Source organism: Silurus meridionalis, chromosome 25 (genome assembly GCF_014805685.1).
Source record: "Silurus meridionalis isolate SWU-2019-XX chromosome 25, ASM1480568v1, whole genome shotgun sequence".
Taxonomy (NCBI): Eukaryota; Metazoa; Chordata; class Actinopteri; order Siluriformes; family Siluridae; genus Silurus; species Silurus meridionalis.
The window spans coordinates 15739597-15753177 of NC_060908.1; the positions used below are offsets into that span (position 1 = coordinate 15739597).

At 42.4% G+C, this 13581-nt stretch overlaps 1 protein-coding gene across 1 annotated transcript; it reads right to left on the reverse strand.

The window, feature by feature from the left end:
* Positions 1–269: 269 nt before the first annotated feature.
* Positions 270–12992, reverse strand: arhgap35b (Rho GTPase activating protein 35b). The gene is made up of 7 exons (XM_046839400.1): positions 12197–12992; positions 6221–10196; positions 5987–6128; positions 4343–4420; positions 4005–4136; positions 3631–3736; positions 270–3229 (listed from the first exon to the last, which is right to left on the reverse strand). The coding sequence occupies exons 2-7, from the start codon at positions 9938–9940 to the stop codon at positions 2872–2874; spliced, it is 4536 nt and encodes a 1511-aa protein (XP_046695356.1). The 5' UTR covers positions 9941–10196; positions 12197–12992; the 3' UTR covers positions 270–2871.
* Between the last annotated feature and the right edge of the window lie 589 nt (positions 12993–13581).

Sequence of the window (13581 nt, forward strand, 5' to 3'; positions counted from 1 at the left end):
TCCTTTTCTCCGTCCCCCAGTTTAGGAGCCACCTGTTGGACTCAGGTGACCATTTATACAGACTGCATTCATATTTATGGCCAGGTTGCCAGACAAGCTATTATTATACAGTTATAGCCATTTATAAAGACTGCATTCATATTGATGTCTGGTCATTCAAATGGACAGGAGTGTGTCCAACAACACACACACACACACACACACACACACACACACACACACACTTTTCAAGCATTGGAGAGTGGGGAAGAAAAATCTCCCATATATCATTAGAATCCTGCACTTTTATTGGCTACATTTTCCATCAATCACGTTTCCACACTGCTACTTGCTGGAAATAAACGGTTTGAAATGATAGGTGGTGCAGAAGAAACGTCACCACCACCACACCTGCAGAGTGAGTGGATGCTTCTGCATGTCTTTCACTTTGGTGGGCTCATTTGTTTTTAACACTATATTCTACCAGTCATGTTTGTTTTTGATTAAAGTTCATTCGAAACAGATTAATGTTTGGTTGGAGCAGTAATGCTTTACGGCAGTGGACGTGTTTGTGACTTGTTATTACAATAATTGTTTAAATACTGCATTTTTTTTTTAATGCATGTTGTTTGTGTGTTCTGCTTACACACGTTCCGCAAATACATTCGTTATGTTTTCCATTAAAAAAACGTGATCTTAAATCGATGCTTGAGGCTTAGATTTTTAATATGATATAGTTTTTCAGGGTTACTATTGTCCCTTTTCATTTAATCTATTGTTAAATATGAACACCTGAAAACAATGGGATCTCCTGCGCAGTATAATATATTTATTTCCTTCAGCACATTTTCATGATGTACTGCGTTTTTAAATTTTTAGGAAGTTCAGTAATGATTTACTTTTTTTTTTTAGGTCGACCTCTACCTAGTATGTATACGAGGTGGTGTCAAAAAGTTTCGAGACTAACGGCGCTGTTCTGATCACGTGCGTTTCCACGTCTGTCATGTACAGCAAGATGGAACAAAGAGCAAACATGAAATCCAGCATGAAACTGAGCAAATATGCCAGAGACCTTTGACATGCGAGTCGTTTTTAAGAACCGTTCGCTGTCCAGAGGGGGCGCTGTATTGCCGTGCAAGGGGACTATTTTGAAGGTGACAAGTGTGTAAACGTAGATAAACAAAGCATTTCTTGTAAACAGAGCGAGTCTCGAAACGTTTTTGATGCCGCCTCGTGAACATGAATAGATGTTGAATTCTTCTCCTCGCCGTATCTTCAGTATTATCGCATCCCAGTGCTTTTACTTGTAGAATTCACCTATTTAATCTCCTGCCAAACCAGAACACGTTTAGGATTTAAGACAAAATGACACCTTGTCCGTTTTAGAAAGGCTTCGTGTTATCAAAAGAGACGTCATTTACATTCTACACAAAACCAGTTAACAGAACCTTATACACCTTACGGATTGATAGAATGCGGCGAGACGAGTCGGAGGACTGGAGAACCAGGGTGACGGCACCGCAGCGTAGCTTCGAGTGCACGCGCTGCGACTCCGCTCAAAATGATAACATTAGAAGATTGTGTCTACGTTAGTTGCAGTTTAGTCTTAATGTCACAGACATACATGGAAAATCCAGTACAGAGATGAACAAATGCTTGATGAGGATCACCGACTTTCCCCGTCTACACAGGCTACACCAAATGCAATTCAGTGTTACTCTTTTTACAAATTCAGGCCTAAATAAAAAAAAACAAAAAACAAATCAAAGTGCTTTATATTAGTGACAAAAACAGAGGCCCTTGTGTATGCGTGTGGTTTTTTTTTTCTTCCTCTCATATCCCATTTTTAAAGTTTAGAGGGTTCTTGACTAAAAGGTTAAAGGTTTAGAAGTTAAATGTGAAAAGTCATTAAAAGTCTCGGAGCGATCAAAACCCTGTGGTTCCAGATTCCTCCAATCACATCCCATCAAAAAAAAAGGAGCACAGATCCACAGGAACCGATAAAAGCAGAATGGTCAAAGCTTCATACTATTACAGAGGGGGATGGGGAGATTGGGTGTGGGGGCAGAAGAAGCTGAAATTTCATACATCTTGGATGTCCTTTTTTTTTCTTCTTCTTCTTCAAATCCATGCCGTCTTTTAACAAGGGATCAGGTAGATTTAATCAACACGGGAACTAAAAAAAGAAGTTCATCTTTTGCGAAAGCATGCAACGAAAGTAATTTTTCTCTTTTTCCTCCCACATTTTTTTTTTTATTTATTTCTTTATTTTAACCGTAACTCAGCACTCTCTCCAAGTGTCTGTTTAACTTAATGAAAGAGTGTTTCGAATAAGTGCTTGGACGGATCTCCATTTGTAGTGCGTCTCCCTACTGGGTTTCCTTCATATGTGTCTGAAAACGAGGAAAAAAAATAAAATCAGCTACAGTCCGAGATCAGGAAAGCAGAAAAGGACGAATGGCTGGATAGAGTTAAACGAGGGAGCGAAAGAATTATTATTATTTTTTTTTTTTTAAATGGAGAGACAAGACAAGAACAGGAAAACGGCACACTCAGGACGTAAACTTGGTTTAATCCTGGGCCCCAATGAGACTGGAGGAGTGTGTGTGTGTGTGTGTGTGCGTGCAAGTGTGTCTAAGTGTGTAGTCGGCACAGTACAGTTTCGAGTGTGTGCGGAACGGAAATCATTCACGGGTTCTCAGACGCCACCGGTTCCAGTCGCTACATGCAAATTTAAATACGCACGTTTCGGCGTGTTTATGCGCTAAGTGTATATGTAAAGACTGCAGCATATGTGAGCAGATACGAGCATTCATTAGCTTTAGTATGTGTGTGTGTGTGTGTGTGTGTGTGTGTGTGTGTGTGTGTGTGTGTGTGTGTGTTCTCCCTGTCTCACAGTGTGTGTGTCTCTGCCGGGATAGTGAGGGGGCTCTGAGGGGGCGAGCTAGGGGGCGAATGCAGCGCCGGGCTGAAGTGGGGTGGCGGAGGGGTGCACGATGAGGCTGTGCTGGGCGAAGGGGGCAGGGCAGAGGGCGCCGGGGTGCCGTAGAGGCCTGTGGGAGACTCGATGGGACCTTGGTTGTAGAAGAAAAAGGCGCACTGGTGGATGAACGTCTCGATGATGGTCTGGTAGGTGCGTGTGGCCGTGAGCGCGTCCATGGTGGTGAAGTCAGGACGCATCAGCGTGGGCCAGAAGCAGATGGACAGGTTCTCGCTGGTCATCAGATTGACCCTGTTCCACTGGCTAACTCTGGAAGACATGAGGAGAAGATGTGCTGTGATTTACAGTGGGGATGCAAATGAACTTTAGTTTAAGAGGAAAAGCGCTTTTAAATAAAGAAATAAATAAAAAGTAAAAAATTTTGCTCAATTCTTTGTTGAGACTTGCAGATAATCCATAGTGAGAAGCACAGTTATAAAATGATCTTGAACCGCTAAATTATCTTCACTACTGGTTTCTATTACTGTCACTCTTAACAATTTTAACTCTATACAGCTATGGGTTGTGCAGAGAAAACAATTAAAAGCCAATTAATATATATATATATATATATACACATATCTCCTGTATGACATATAACGAAATAATCTATACATTTCTAAGTAATCATTCAGTGAAGACAGAAGCTATAACAGCTCAGAGGAACTGACTTGTTCAGGTGGCCCATGACATGTTTGAAAACTTCATAATTCTCTCGAGGAAATCTCCTCAGAACATCCTTCATGGTTTGGAGTCTCTGCTCTCGGTCATTTATCTCTGCAGAACACACAAGACATCATTCGAATCAGCTCATCTCCTGATTAGAAATCATTATAATTGACTGTAAAGGAAAATTCTAGATTTTTTTATTCTTACTGTTTGTGATCATCACCAGATACAAATTTGGTGGTGTACAATAAAAAAAGCCTTAGTTGCGTTATTCGCGTTGTTATTGTGTGGGATTCCTGATTACTCATACAACAGACTTGTGGCGATAATATTGTATTTTTTTATACAACTTGGAGAAAAGGTTTTAAAATCTTACTGAAAGCTTCCACCAGCTCTACTTGTAGACTGTATGGGACCAACGGATCAGGCAGCTCAGAGAAAAAGCTCTTTAAAGCTCCAGCTACTGTGTTCACTGGAAAGTCCTTCTCTACCAGGTCCAGACCGTGGTCTGTGGAGGGGAAGAGGAAAAAAGTTGGAAACAAACGAAAACATGAGTGCAATAAAACCAGACAGGCTTGATGCACGTTCAGAAGTGGACTGAAATAATCTTCAAACCGAAAATGTATGAAGGCGAAATAAATGTGGTGTTAACCGACTTGCATGTGAGCACCACCTCACCAAACAACTCTAACAGACATGTGGGAATAGATTGACCTTGCTCAAACTGGCGCTGCATGCTCTCCATCTCTGACTTGTTTCCACTCACTCTGTATAAACCCTCTGTGGTTATTCCTGAAACAGAGAAACATTTCTTCAGTCTCAGGCTTTTAGATCACAGCGTTATATAGAAAATCATCGCGTTTTATGTACCGCTTCGAGAATTTCCCATAAAACTAGAAATTCCTGACAATTCTGCATGTCGAGGAAGTGAATAAATGAATTAGTTTATGAATAAATACTATCATTTGCTCGTTTTTTTAAATGCAGACGTTTGGTAAGGTTTTCTGAAATCATCAGTACAACATACCTTTATTAAATATTAAATGTAAAACACACACAAATATACACACCTGTTTTATCCAAATGACATCTAACAAATGTATACCGTATTGTCCGGACTATAAGCCGCTACTTTTTTCCGACGCTTTGAATTTATGGATTTCTCCTGGGTTTTTTTCCGGTTTCACGAACTTTTACCAAAAACCTGAACCCCATAACATTAGACCAATGAAATTGCGAAACGGGTTCAGGTGAACCAATGAAACTCTTTATATTTAAATCAGATGCGGTCCCACTGAATCGGGCCGCACCACATCATAAATATGGATGATGTTCCTCTGACGTTTGACCTGCCGCTCACTCGGACTGTCTACAGGAAATGTGAATCATTCGTCACGCTGATAACAACCGGGCATGAAAACACACTTCACCTGTGTTCTGAGCTGCACGGCATCGGGAGAAAAGATTCACCGGTGGTGATTTTTAAACGCACGAGGATTCCAAAAGATAAACTCTCGAGAGAAATAGTTGTGAAAGGAAGGAGGAAGACAGTGAACAATGACTTTAGTAGGCTACTGTTTAGATTCAAGCCGTGTAACAGACACTGTCTTTCGTTAAAACCTGTGTAAAGTTCATTAGTTTCAGTGTAGACACCTGCAGCTTATAGACAGGTGCGGCTTATTTATGTTCAAAATAAAAATCTTTGTAAAATTCAGTGAGTGCGGCTTATAAAAGGGTGCGCTTAATAATCCGGAAATTACGGTAATATATATATTTTACACACACAAAAATATATCTAGTCAAAAGAAACCATTTACCAGAGAATATGTGCTTTTTATATATAAAATTTAATGTAAATATCAATTTTAAAATATGAACTTTTAGCAAAAGTATGTGCGAGTGGAAGACAGAAAAAGAAAAAAGGAAGTAAGTACTGCAACTACTTTTACTCAACAGCAGCAACTTTCCAGTCTGATGAATTTTTTTAAAGAAATCGCACCGACGCTTTGCCAGAAAGGCAACACTACCGACCTCCAGATCAGTGACTCAAATCTTCTCAAGTTCAGTCTCAGTGCACACAGCATTATGTAGTGACTCAACTTGTCTTGATGCAAAGACTATACAAAAATAGACTGTATGGCTGCAGGCTTGCAGACACGCTGACCATAACACGCAAATATGCTTTCTGAATATGCTGATGTCGTAGGGCACTAAAGCATTAGTGAGATCAGGGACTGATGTTGGATGAGGGTACTGGGGAACACCTCCTGTGCCTCAGTACCCCACACCCAACATCAGTCTAACTAAGAACATAAAGGATTACAAGAAGGATTGCATATCAGGAAAATGCAGTGTTACCTGTGGCCTCAATGAAGCGGATACATTTGTCGATGAACAATGGGATGGGTCTGTCAGGTGACACAACATTAACTAATGGTACCCCAAAGTAAGTGCTCTCCAGAGGTTTGGAGATAGAGTGTCGAGGCTTTAGTCTGGTTTTCTGTTGAAAGTGAGTATAAAGAGACACTTGAGTACATTACAGCATCTAGAATACAAAAAAAATTAAAAATAAGAAGCATGTATTGTAATTACTTTGCCTGGTCGACGAAGGCTCCTCAAAATGTTCCTTTTCTTATCATCCCCCTCCTCGATCAGCGATTCTCCTTTCAAAACCGTCACGTCATCCTCCTTTGTTTTTGGAAGACCACCAAACTCATCATCACTGCCGATGGAAAAACTGGTGCGGAAGCTGCTGAACTTGCCTAGGCGCTTGGATCGATCTCGGTACAATCGTGGTTTTACTCCTGCAGACGAGAACTTCCTGTGTCGCTCCAAAGAGCTGCCATCCCCTTCGCTATCCGAGCCATTCACACCTCCGTTAGAGTGCATTCTGTTGGAGTTTCGTATGGTGATGATTTTACCTTGCGTGCTGTCGTGGGGCACCGAGTATATGTTCTCCTCGTGACTGGTTCGAGGCTTGGAAACAGCATCTATCGGCTCGGCATAGTCAGACGGATCGTACACTCCGTCCCCGCAGGGAGGCCAGGTGACGTTGGAGGTAAGAGACCGCCGATGGCTAGTGTCCATGTAGGGGTTGAAGTTGTGCTTTCTGATATCAAAAGTGACACTTGGTTTGGGTCTCGTATGTAAAGGGACTTTGTTGTTCAACTTGTTTTCAAATGAACTGAGTTCAGAGATGACAGAGAACGTGTCACCCGAGTCCAAGTCAGGGAGCTTGAAGCCGCTATGAGAGGTGAGGGTGCTATCGAAGTAAGGCGGAGAAGCTTCCATGTCCTCCTCGTAATCTAACAGCATAGTTACAGGGCTAGGCGACCCACAATGGGGTGAATACACATTCTCATTTGTGCTACAGGCCTCTCCTGCATTATCGTATACATGAGTTGCCTCAACAAGAGACTTCTTCTCTGCTACTTCCATAAAAAACGATTGTAAAAGGTCTATTCTGTGCAGTCCTCCCACAACTCCACCCGGTCCACAGACCACACTAGCAAACCGACCCTCGATTTCATGGGCCAGTTCTTCACCCTGGACCAATAGCTCTCGAGCAGATTCCGAGTCAGTAAGTTCTGTCTCTGTTTCTCCCACAGCTAGGAGCTGGACAGGAACAATGTCCGGAACCTCACAGAGTAAGGCACACAAGGTTTCCAACGAGGCTTTGCGGCGAGCAGAGTAAACACCGACGTACCCATGTACAAGTCGACTCTTGCGCATGGTAAAAGCAGCATGATATGACAGCAGGGACAGCTCTATCGTTAGCCTGTTGTCCCCAATCGTCTGCTCGAGCACCACTGAGTTACCACTGGAATTGGTTGGCCTGCAATGCCGAGGCAGTAAGAAGGGTGAGAGAAGTTGGTCTACATCATAGGAATCTCCGCACATAAGACACATGACAATACGTAAGTCTGCCTCTGGATTCTGATCCTGCTGCATGTCTCTGACACTGGGAGGTAAAGGGGGTGAAGACGGGGAACCGCTACGATACATAGCATTCCTTCTTGTGTCTAGCAAACCCTTTAATACTTGGTTTATCTGTTTCTCGTTCACATTCCGCCCATAGCCCGAGCCAGGGGATGCCGGCTCCAAAAATTCACACTGCAGTTTCATGGCTACCTGCTGACCCTGTGCGATTAGGAGTTGGGCCGTCTCCCCACCAAGGTCACTCAAAGCTCCTACACCTCTCTTAGTGACTAACAAGAGCGACAAAGGAAGCTGAGCTATGTGGTTTTCCCTTCTGCTGAGTGTGGACTCGCGCAACTTCTCGATACTTTCTAAAACATAAGACAAGGATTCCTTGGAATTGTACAAACACAGGCACCCATGTGGGGTAAATGTAGCGGTATGGAAAGAGTTAACAGGAAGCCTAACATTACCCTCAATAGGCCTGAGTATTAGCTCATATATTTTGCCTTCTAGCACGTAATAGTCGTCGTTAGCACACATCGCCCGAATCTCGTTAGCCAACTCTCTCGCTAAACCATCTTTGCCAAGAATCACTAGGTTAATCCTTTCTGCTTTGCTTTCGTGCATTTGAGACTTTCCGAAGGAAGGATAGCGCATAGGGAAGCACGAGGCTAATATTTGCTCAATCTTGTTGTCAATGCAGTACGGGCAACTCGGGCAAGTGTCCTTGGTTGGGTGGTAAACAAAATGGATGTGCTTTAATACTAAGGCATCTCGTTCTGCCTGCAGTTTCTGTAATGCCTTGAAGCGTTGCTCTTCTCCCAGTGCTTCCTGAATTGCGCCCATCTTTTCTTTACTCGGTTTAGCATCTACTTCAAGCTCATAGAAAAGCTCGGAGTACTCCAGCAAAAGTTCTTGGAAATCCTCTTTCGCCCGGTCTATGATCACCTTTTGGTGCCTGTTATAGATGTCCAAATATTCCGGCTCCTCCAACCACTGATAAAAGTCTTCGTTCATTATGAAGCTCCGGGCCTCTTCCCATGGCTTACCAGGGGTGACAAAAGGTGAGGACGCCAGCTTCATCTTGAATTCATGCCGCATCTCCGCACGCTTGCACTCGTTACGCAAATGCTCGAGATGTGCATCGAATATGATTTCTGCAGCCGTGGTATCCAGCACATCAAAGGGTATACGTTCATCTTCCATATTGTCAAGGTGTGGGGTGTCCTCCCATGGTGCATCCTCGAGCACCACAAACCAATGGTCGAAGTCCTTTTTGGACTCAAGTACTTTCTGAACCCCGGCCCAGCTTAAATGTTCAATTTCAGACAGTTCTGACACTAAGGAACCCAAGGCCAGTCGGAGAGCATTTAAATATGCCTTACGGCGTCTCTCAATGTGCTCCTGTTTGAGTCGGTGAACATGCTGCTGAAAAAGCTTTTTTGCTTTAGCTGTACCTTCTAAAAACACATATTCCTTGTATTCAGGTGCTGGCTGCATACGGCGGCTTATGATGGGCCACGTCTCACTGTGACTCTTAACCATGTGGTTCACTAACCATTCATACCGGTCCTTTGCAGTCGCAATTATTTGACTTTGATGTTTTAAAGCCTCAAAATAAGGGATTATTTTATGCTTGCCCCTTCCCTTATCGATGAGCTGAATCAGGGTAAGGAAAGCCAAGTCCACATTGACATTGGATCGAGCCGACGTCTCGACAACTTGCAAGTTCTTTTTGTTGATGGCGAACGTATGCGAATCCTTGATGTATCGCTCAACTCCTTCATCGCATTTCGTGAGAACCAGCACAACGGGCTTTTTAGTTTTACCTAGATGATTATACAGGTTGGTAACAAACTTCATTTGATCGTCGAAGCTGCGGTTCATCCCTCGACTTACATCAACGCAGAGTAAGAATCCGTCGACCTGCAGCTTTCCCTCTGGCATTTGTTTTTGCTCAAAGTCCTGTTCCAGGCCCAACTGGTCTGTACAAAAGTACATGAGTTTTTCCGCAGAGGCCAGTTTGGTGGAGGCAGCTCTTTTGATGTAAGGCTGTAAAGCTGTGCTACGATGTGGCTGAAATGTCTGGTCATCAATAAACTCGGTCTGCTCCACGACATGCATCCGACACTCGCTGCCATCCTCCAATACTCGCTCCACCTCCCCCCAGAACAGGAAATGGTCATTGTTGACAACTCGGCCACCAAAATCACTGGTACTCAAAACAGATGTGTGATCGAGGTGAAAGTCATCGGCACTCGAGCGGACAAAGCGATTACAAAGGCAAGACTTGCCGACTCCACATGGGCCCTTCTCTTTCTCAGTGCCTGACAGACCAACTACAACCAGGTTGTAGGTAGGCACCCGGGAATCTTGCTTTTTAGCCATCATCGTTTGCAGGCACTCATCTTGCCATGCAGTAAGGGGTAACACAGGCTTCACTCGTGGACTTGTTTATAAGCACAAATTTATTCGATCATCTCTGCTGCACAGTGTTTTCTCTGGCTTCAAAGCAGACCAATATTGATGGTGTGTTTCTTGCCCATATTAAAGAACCTAGGATACAGAAGCAACCTTGATAACCGTGTGGGCGTGGCTTGATCGCAAATATCAGGGTTTTCAGAGTTGCTCTTTACAGATGTCCATTCTGAAAGAAAGAAAAGAAAGAAAACTAAATTCACTTTGTTTTCCAAAATTAACAAAAAACAAAAACAAAATATCAACTAAGCGACTGGTTTGACAGTAAAGTGCCTAGCTGACTTTTCCCATCAACCTTGAGCAATCAACCCATAATATCAATTCAAACAACTGTGAGAAATTTAGGCCTTACAGGCACTACCTAACCACACCAAAACGCTGTTCCTTTTTTATATATTTATACCCAGTGATCTCAGGCAGGATTTAACCAAAAAGTGAAAGAGTATGCAAAAAAGTGTGCAATGCAACATCGAAAGTAACCGTACATAACGCACAGTCAGCTATAAAAACAGCAAAACTGCACAGATGGACAATGTAAGTCTGGAACACTGTTTCTCAATCATGACCCGTGAGGTCACGCAGTACTGCTTAGCCTGTTGGAGGTTTTTCTTAAGCTAATCAGATCATTTACTCTTAAAGCGATGACACCACAAGGACTGGTCCAGTGTAAAAAAATATAATCCGGAAAACCAGAGCAATTGAATAACCATAATATATATTTATATACATACATACACGCCACTTTTTTAAGTAATAAGTCATGCATTCCTGCTGGAAAAATCCAGATGAGATAGAAATAGATAGCTCTATATATAACGCCTATCAGTTCCCTAGAATCCAGTTTCATGTCCAGGATGCATTCGATGGATCATTACATGAAAAATTATATCTTTGCAAACTATTTGCAGTTGAATCGAAGCATCCATGGACTTTGGATTACAGCAGATGGAAATTTCATACGTCCATTAGAGTCAATCACAAGGAAAAAGTTACATGAGGTCTCCTATGAATAAGAGTTAGGGTTAGAACAATTTCTTACCGAAATAACAAAACTACAGCCCTGACCAACTAATGAATACGAGCATCACTCAGCATTTCGAGTCGTCACTGATTTCAACGTATGATGGAAAATACCAACGTATTTTCAACTGGTTGATCGTAACAGTGTAACTAATATCCTGTGATCGTGGAGCAACTTTCACTGATGTTCACAAGAACAAGAAATTTAGTTGTTGTTTTTTTGTCCGTCCTGAAGGTTTAATTTCCTTGCGGTCGGAGTTTCGGTTCTCCTTCTAGGTCGCAAAAATAGCTTTCGCAGACATTTACACGGCACTGCTTGTCGAATGCACGGATGGTGTGTCCGCAGCTCTGCAAATCACAAACCAAATATAGCAGTAACAGTAACACAACTTTAATAACACAAATAATAATAATAATAATAATAATTAATAGGCTATACAAGCCATGTCTACTTTTACCATGTGGTTCCTCAGAGAAAATTGTCAGTAGCAGGACTGTAAATATTATATATTATATTATATATTATATTATATTATATATTATATTGTGTATATATATATATGGCTGGAAGAAGTGGCATCTGTGAACCTCTGAAAGAAAATTAAAATAAATAAATCCCCAAAATGTATACTTTATGCACTTATAAACAACTAACAGTCTCAGGAATATCTTACGACAAGAAAATAAGAAAATAAACGCATTTATTTTGTGGTATTTATTCCCATGTCCCTGTTTTGTCATAGGCTAATGCATGGGCTGTGAACAATCACTGTATGCTAGCATGCTAGTTCTGTGTCTGACTCTCTTTTTTTCTTCACTAAAATTAATATTAAATATATATTAATCAAGACAGACATTAAAGGTTGACTCGTATAGGATTTAATGTCGTGTGTTAAAGAAAACTGGAAGAAAGAAAGCAAAAAAGAGAGAGAAGGAAAAAACCGGAGCCACCCGGAGTGACACACCTTCAGCCCCCATTCAGTCTGAGTGTCCGGGAAAAAGCTCCATCACAACAATTTCAGCTTTTCTTTCTTTCTTTCACAGCTTCTTTTTCTTATTGTGAGCAGTTTATACAAACACGTTAATATAAATACCCTCATTAAGTCATTTCAATGGGTTTAGATGTGATATTTAATATAAAATAAATACCATTATTTCGCCCGTATCCGCTCTTCGTGCTTCTCCAGGCCGCTTTTATTTCTCTATTAAATTCTTCACACTTTTAATAATATAAATGTGTTCTTTTTCGGGGGTATAAACCGTATTAAATGTGATTCATGGATATTAAATGAAATGGGAAATATTATAAATATATTTTAGATTTCCGGCTGGAAAAAAAAAAAAAAAAGAAAGAAAAATCCATGAAGGGTGAACCCGGATTGAGGATTAATGCTGAAAAAGAAGAAGAGGAAGAAGGGATATAAATGTAGAAACGGATATAAATCCTCGGCTCGGACGCGTCCTCAGGCTGGCCCACGTTTCTCCTGATGGATCATGAGGATGTGCTCCTTTGTTGTTGTAGCTGTAATAAATATGCGCCGAGGCTCCATCCTATGCGGCGCGGGGGCGAGCAGGCGCGCGCGCGCCCGTCGTCGGTATCGGCGTCGGCCCTTCTGCTGCTACTGTCGGCATGACATCCAGATTAATCCCGGGGACATGAAGACGGAGAGACAGAAAGAGAGAGAGAGTCTCCGTGCGAAAAAAAAAACGACCGCGGAAATATCCTAAAAAAGCCCGTAGAGAAACGTGCGGCAGCGTGGCGTGAACGAGCGCAGGGGTGCGCGCGCGCGAGCGTGTGTGTGTGCGCGTGTGTGCGCGCGCGCAAGTGGGTGGGTTGGTGGGTGAAAGTGGGATTTTCTTGCTTTCGCGGTAATGGCGGCCCTCCACCGGATCCGCTCTCCTCCTCTCCACTCCTCCTCTCCCTCCCTCTTCCTCCTTCTTTCACACGCAGAGTTACAGACAGACTCGCCCTGTGGCGCAGGAACAACACTTCACAATCCAGCAACACACACACACACACACACACACACACACACACACACACACGGAGTTGTGTGGCGTAAAGTACTTCGAAGTATCTGTTCTTCTTTTTTTTGGCACATGGGTGACGTGTTTGATTTCCACAGGTTCCAATCACAGTTACACCAGAACATCCATCTATCTATCTATCTATCTATCTATCTATCTATCTATCTATCTATCTATCTATCTGTCTGTCTGTCTGTCTGTCTGTCTGTCTGTCTGATTGTCTGTCTATCTACTGTCTGTCTATCTGTCTGTCTGATTATCTGTCTATCTACTGTCTGTCTGTCTATCTGTCTGTCTGTCCATCTATCTGTCTGTCTGATTGTCTGTCTATCTACTGTCTGTCTGTCTGTCTGTCTGTCTGTCTGTCTGTCTGTCTGTATACCTGTCTGTCTGTCTGATTGTCTGTCTGTCTGATTGTCTGTCTGTCTGTCTGTCTGTCTGTCTCACTCTAACACCAGCTTGTGCACTAGTTACCATTTATCAGTCATGAGAAGAAAAGCAAAAGT

What these genes read in the sequence shown, in the direction of transcription:
- arhgap35b (XM_046839400.1), bottom strand. Translation starts at nt 9,940, where the DNA reads ATGATGGCTAAAAAGCAAGATTCCCGGGTGCCTACCTACAACCTGGTT. An exon ending in GCCTTCGTCGACCAGGCAAA is followed by an intron (nt 6,129 to 6,220) that starts GTAATTACAATA and finishes CACTTTCAACAG; the next exon opens with AAAACCAGACTAAAGCCTCG. An exon ending in GCAGCGCCAGTTTGAGCAAG is followed by an intron (nt 4,137 to 4,342) that starts GTCAATCTATTC and finishes TCCCCTCCACAG; the next exon opens with ACCACGGTCTGGACCTGGTA.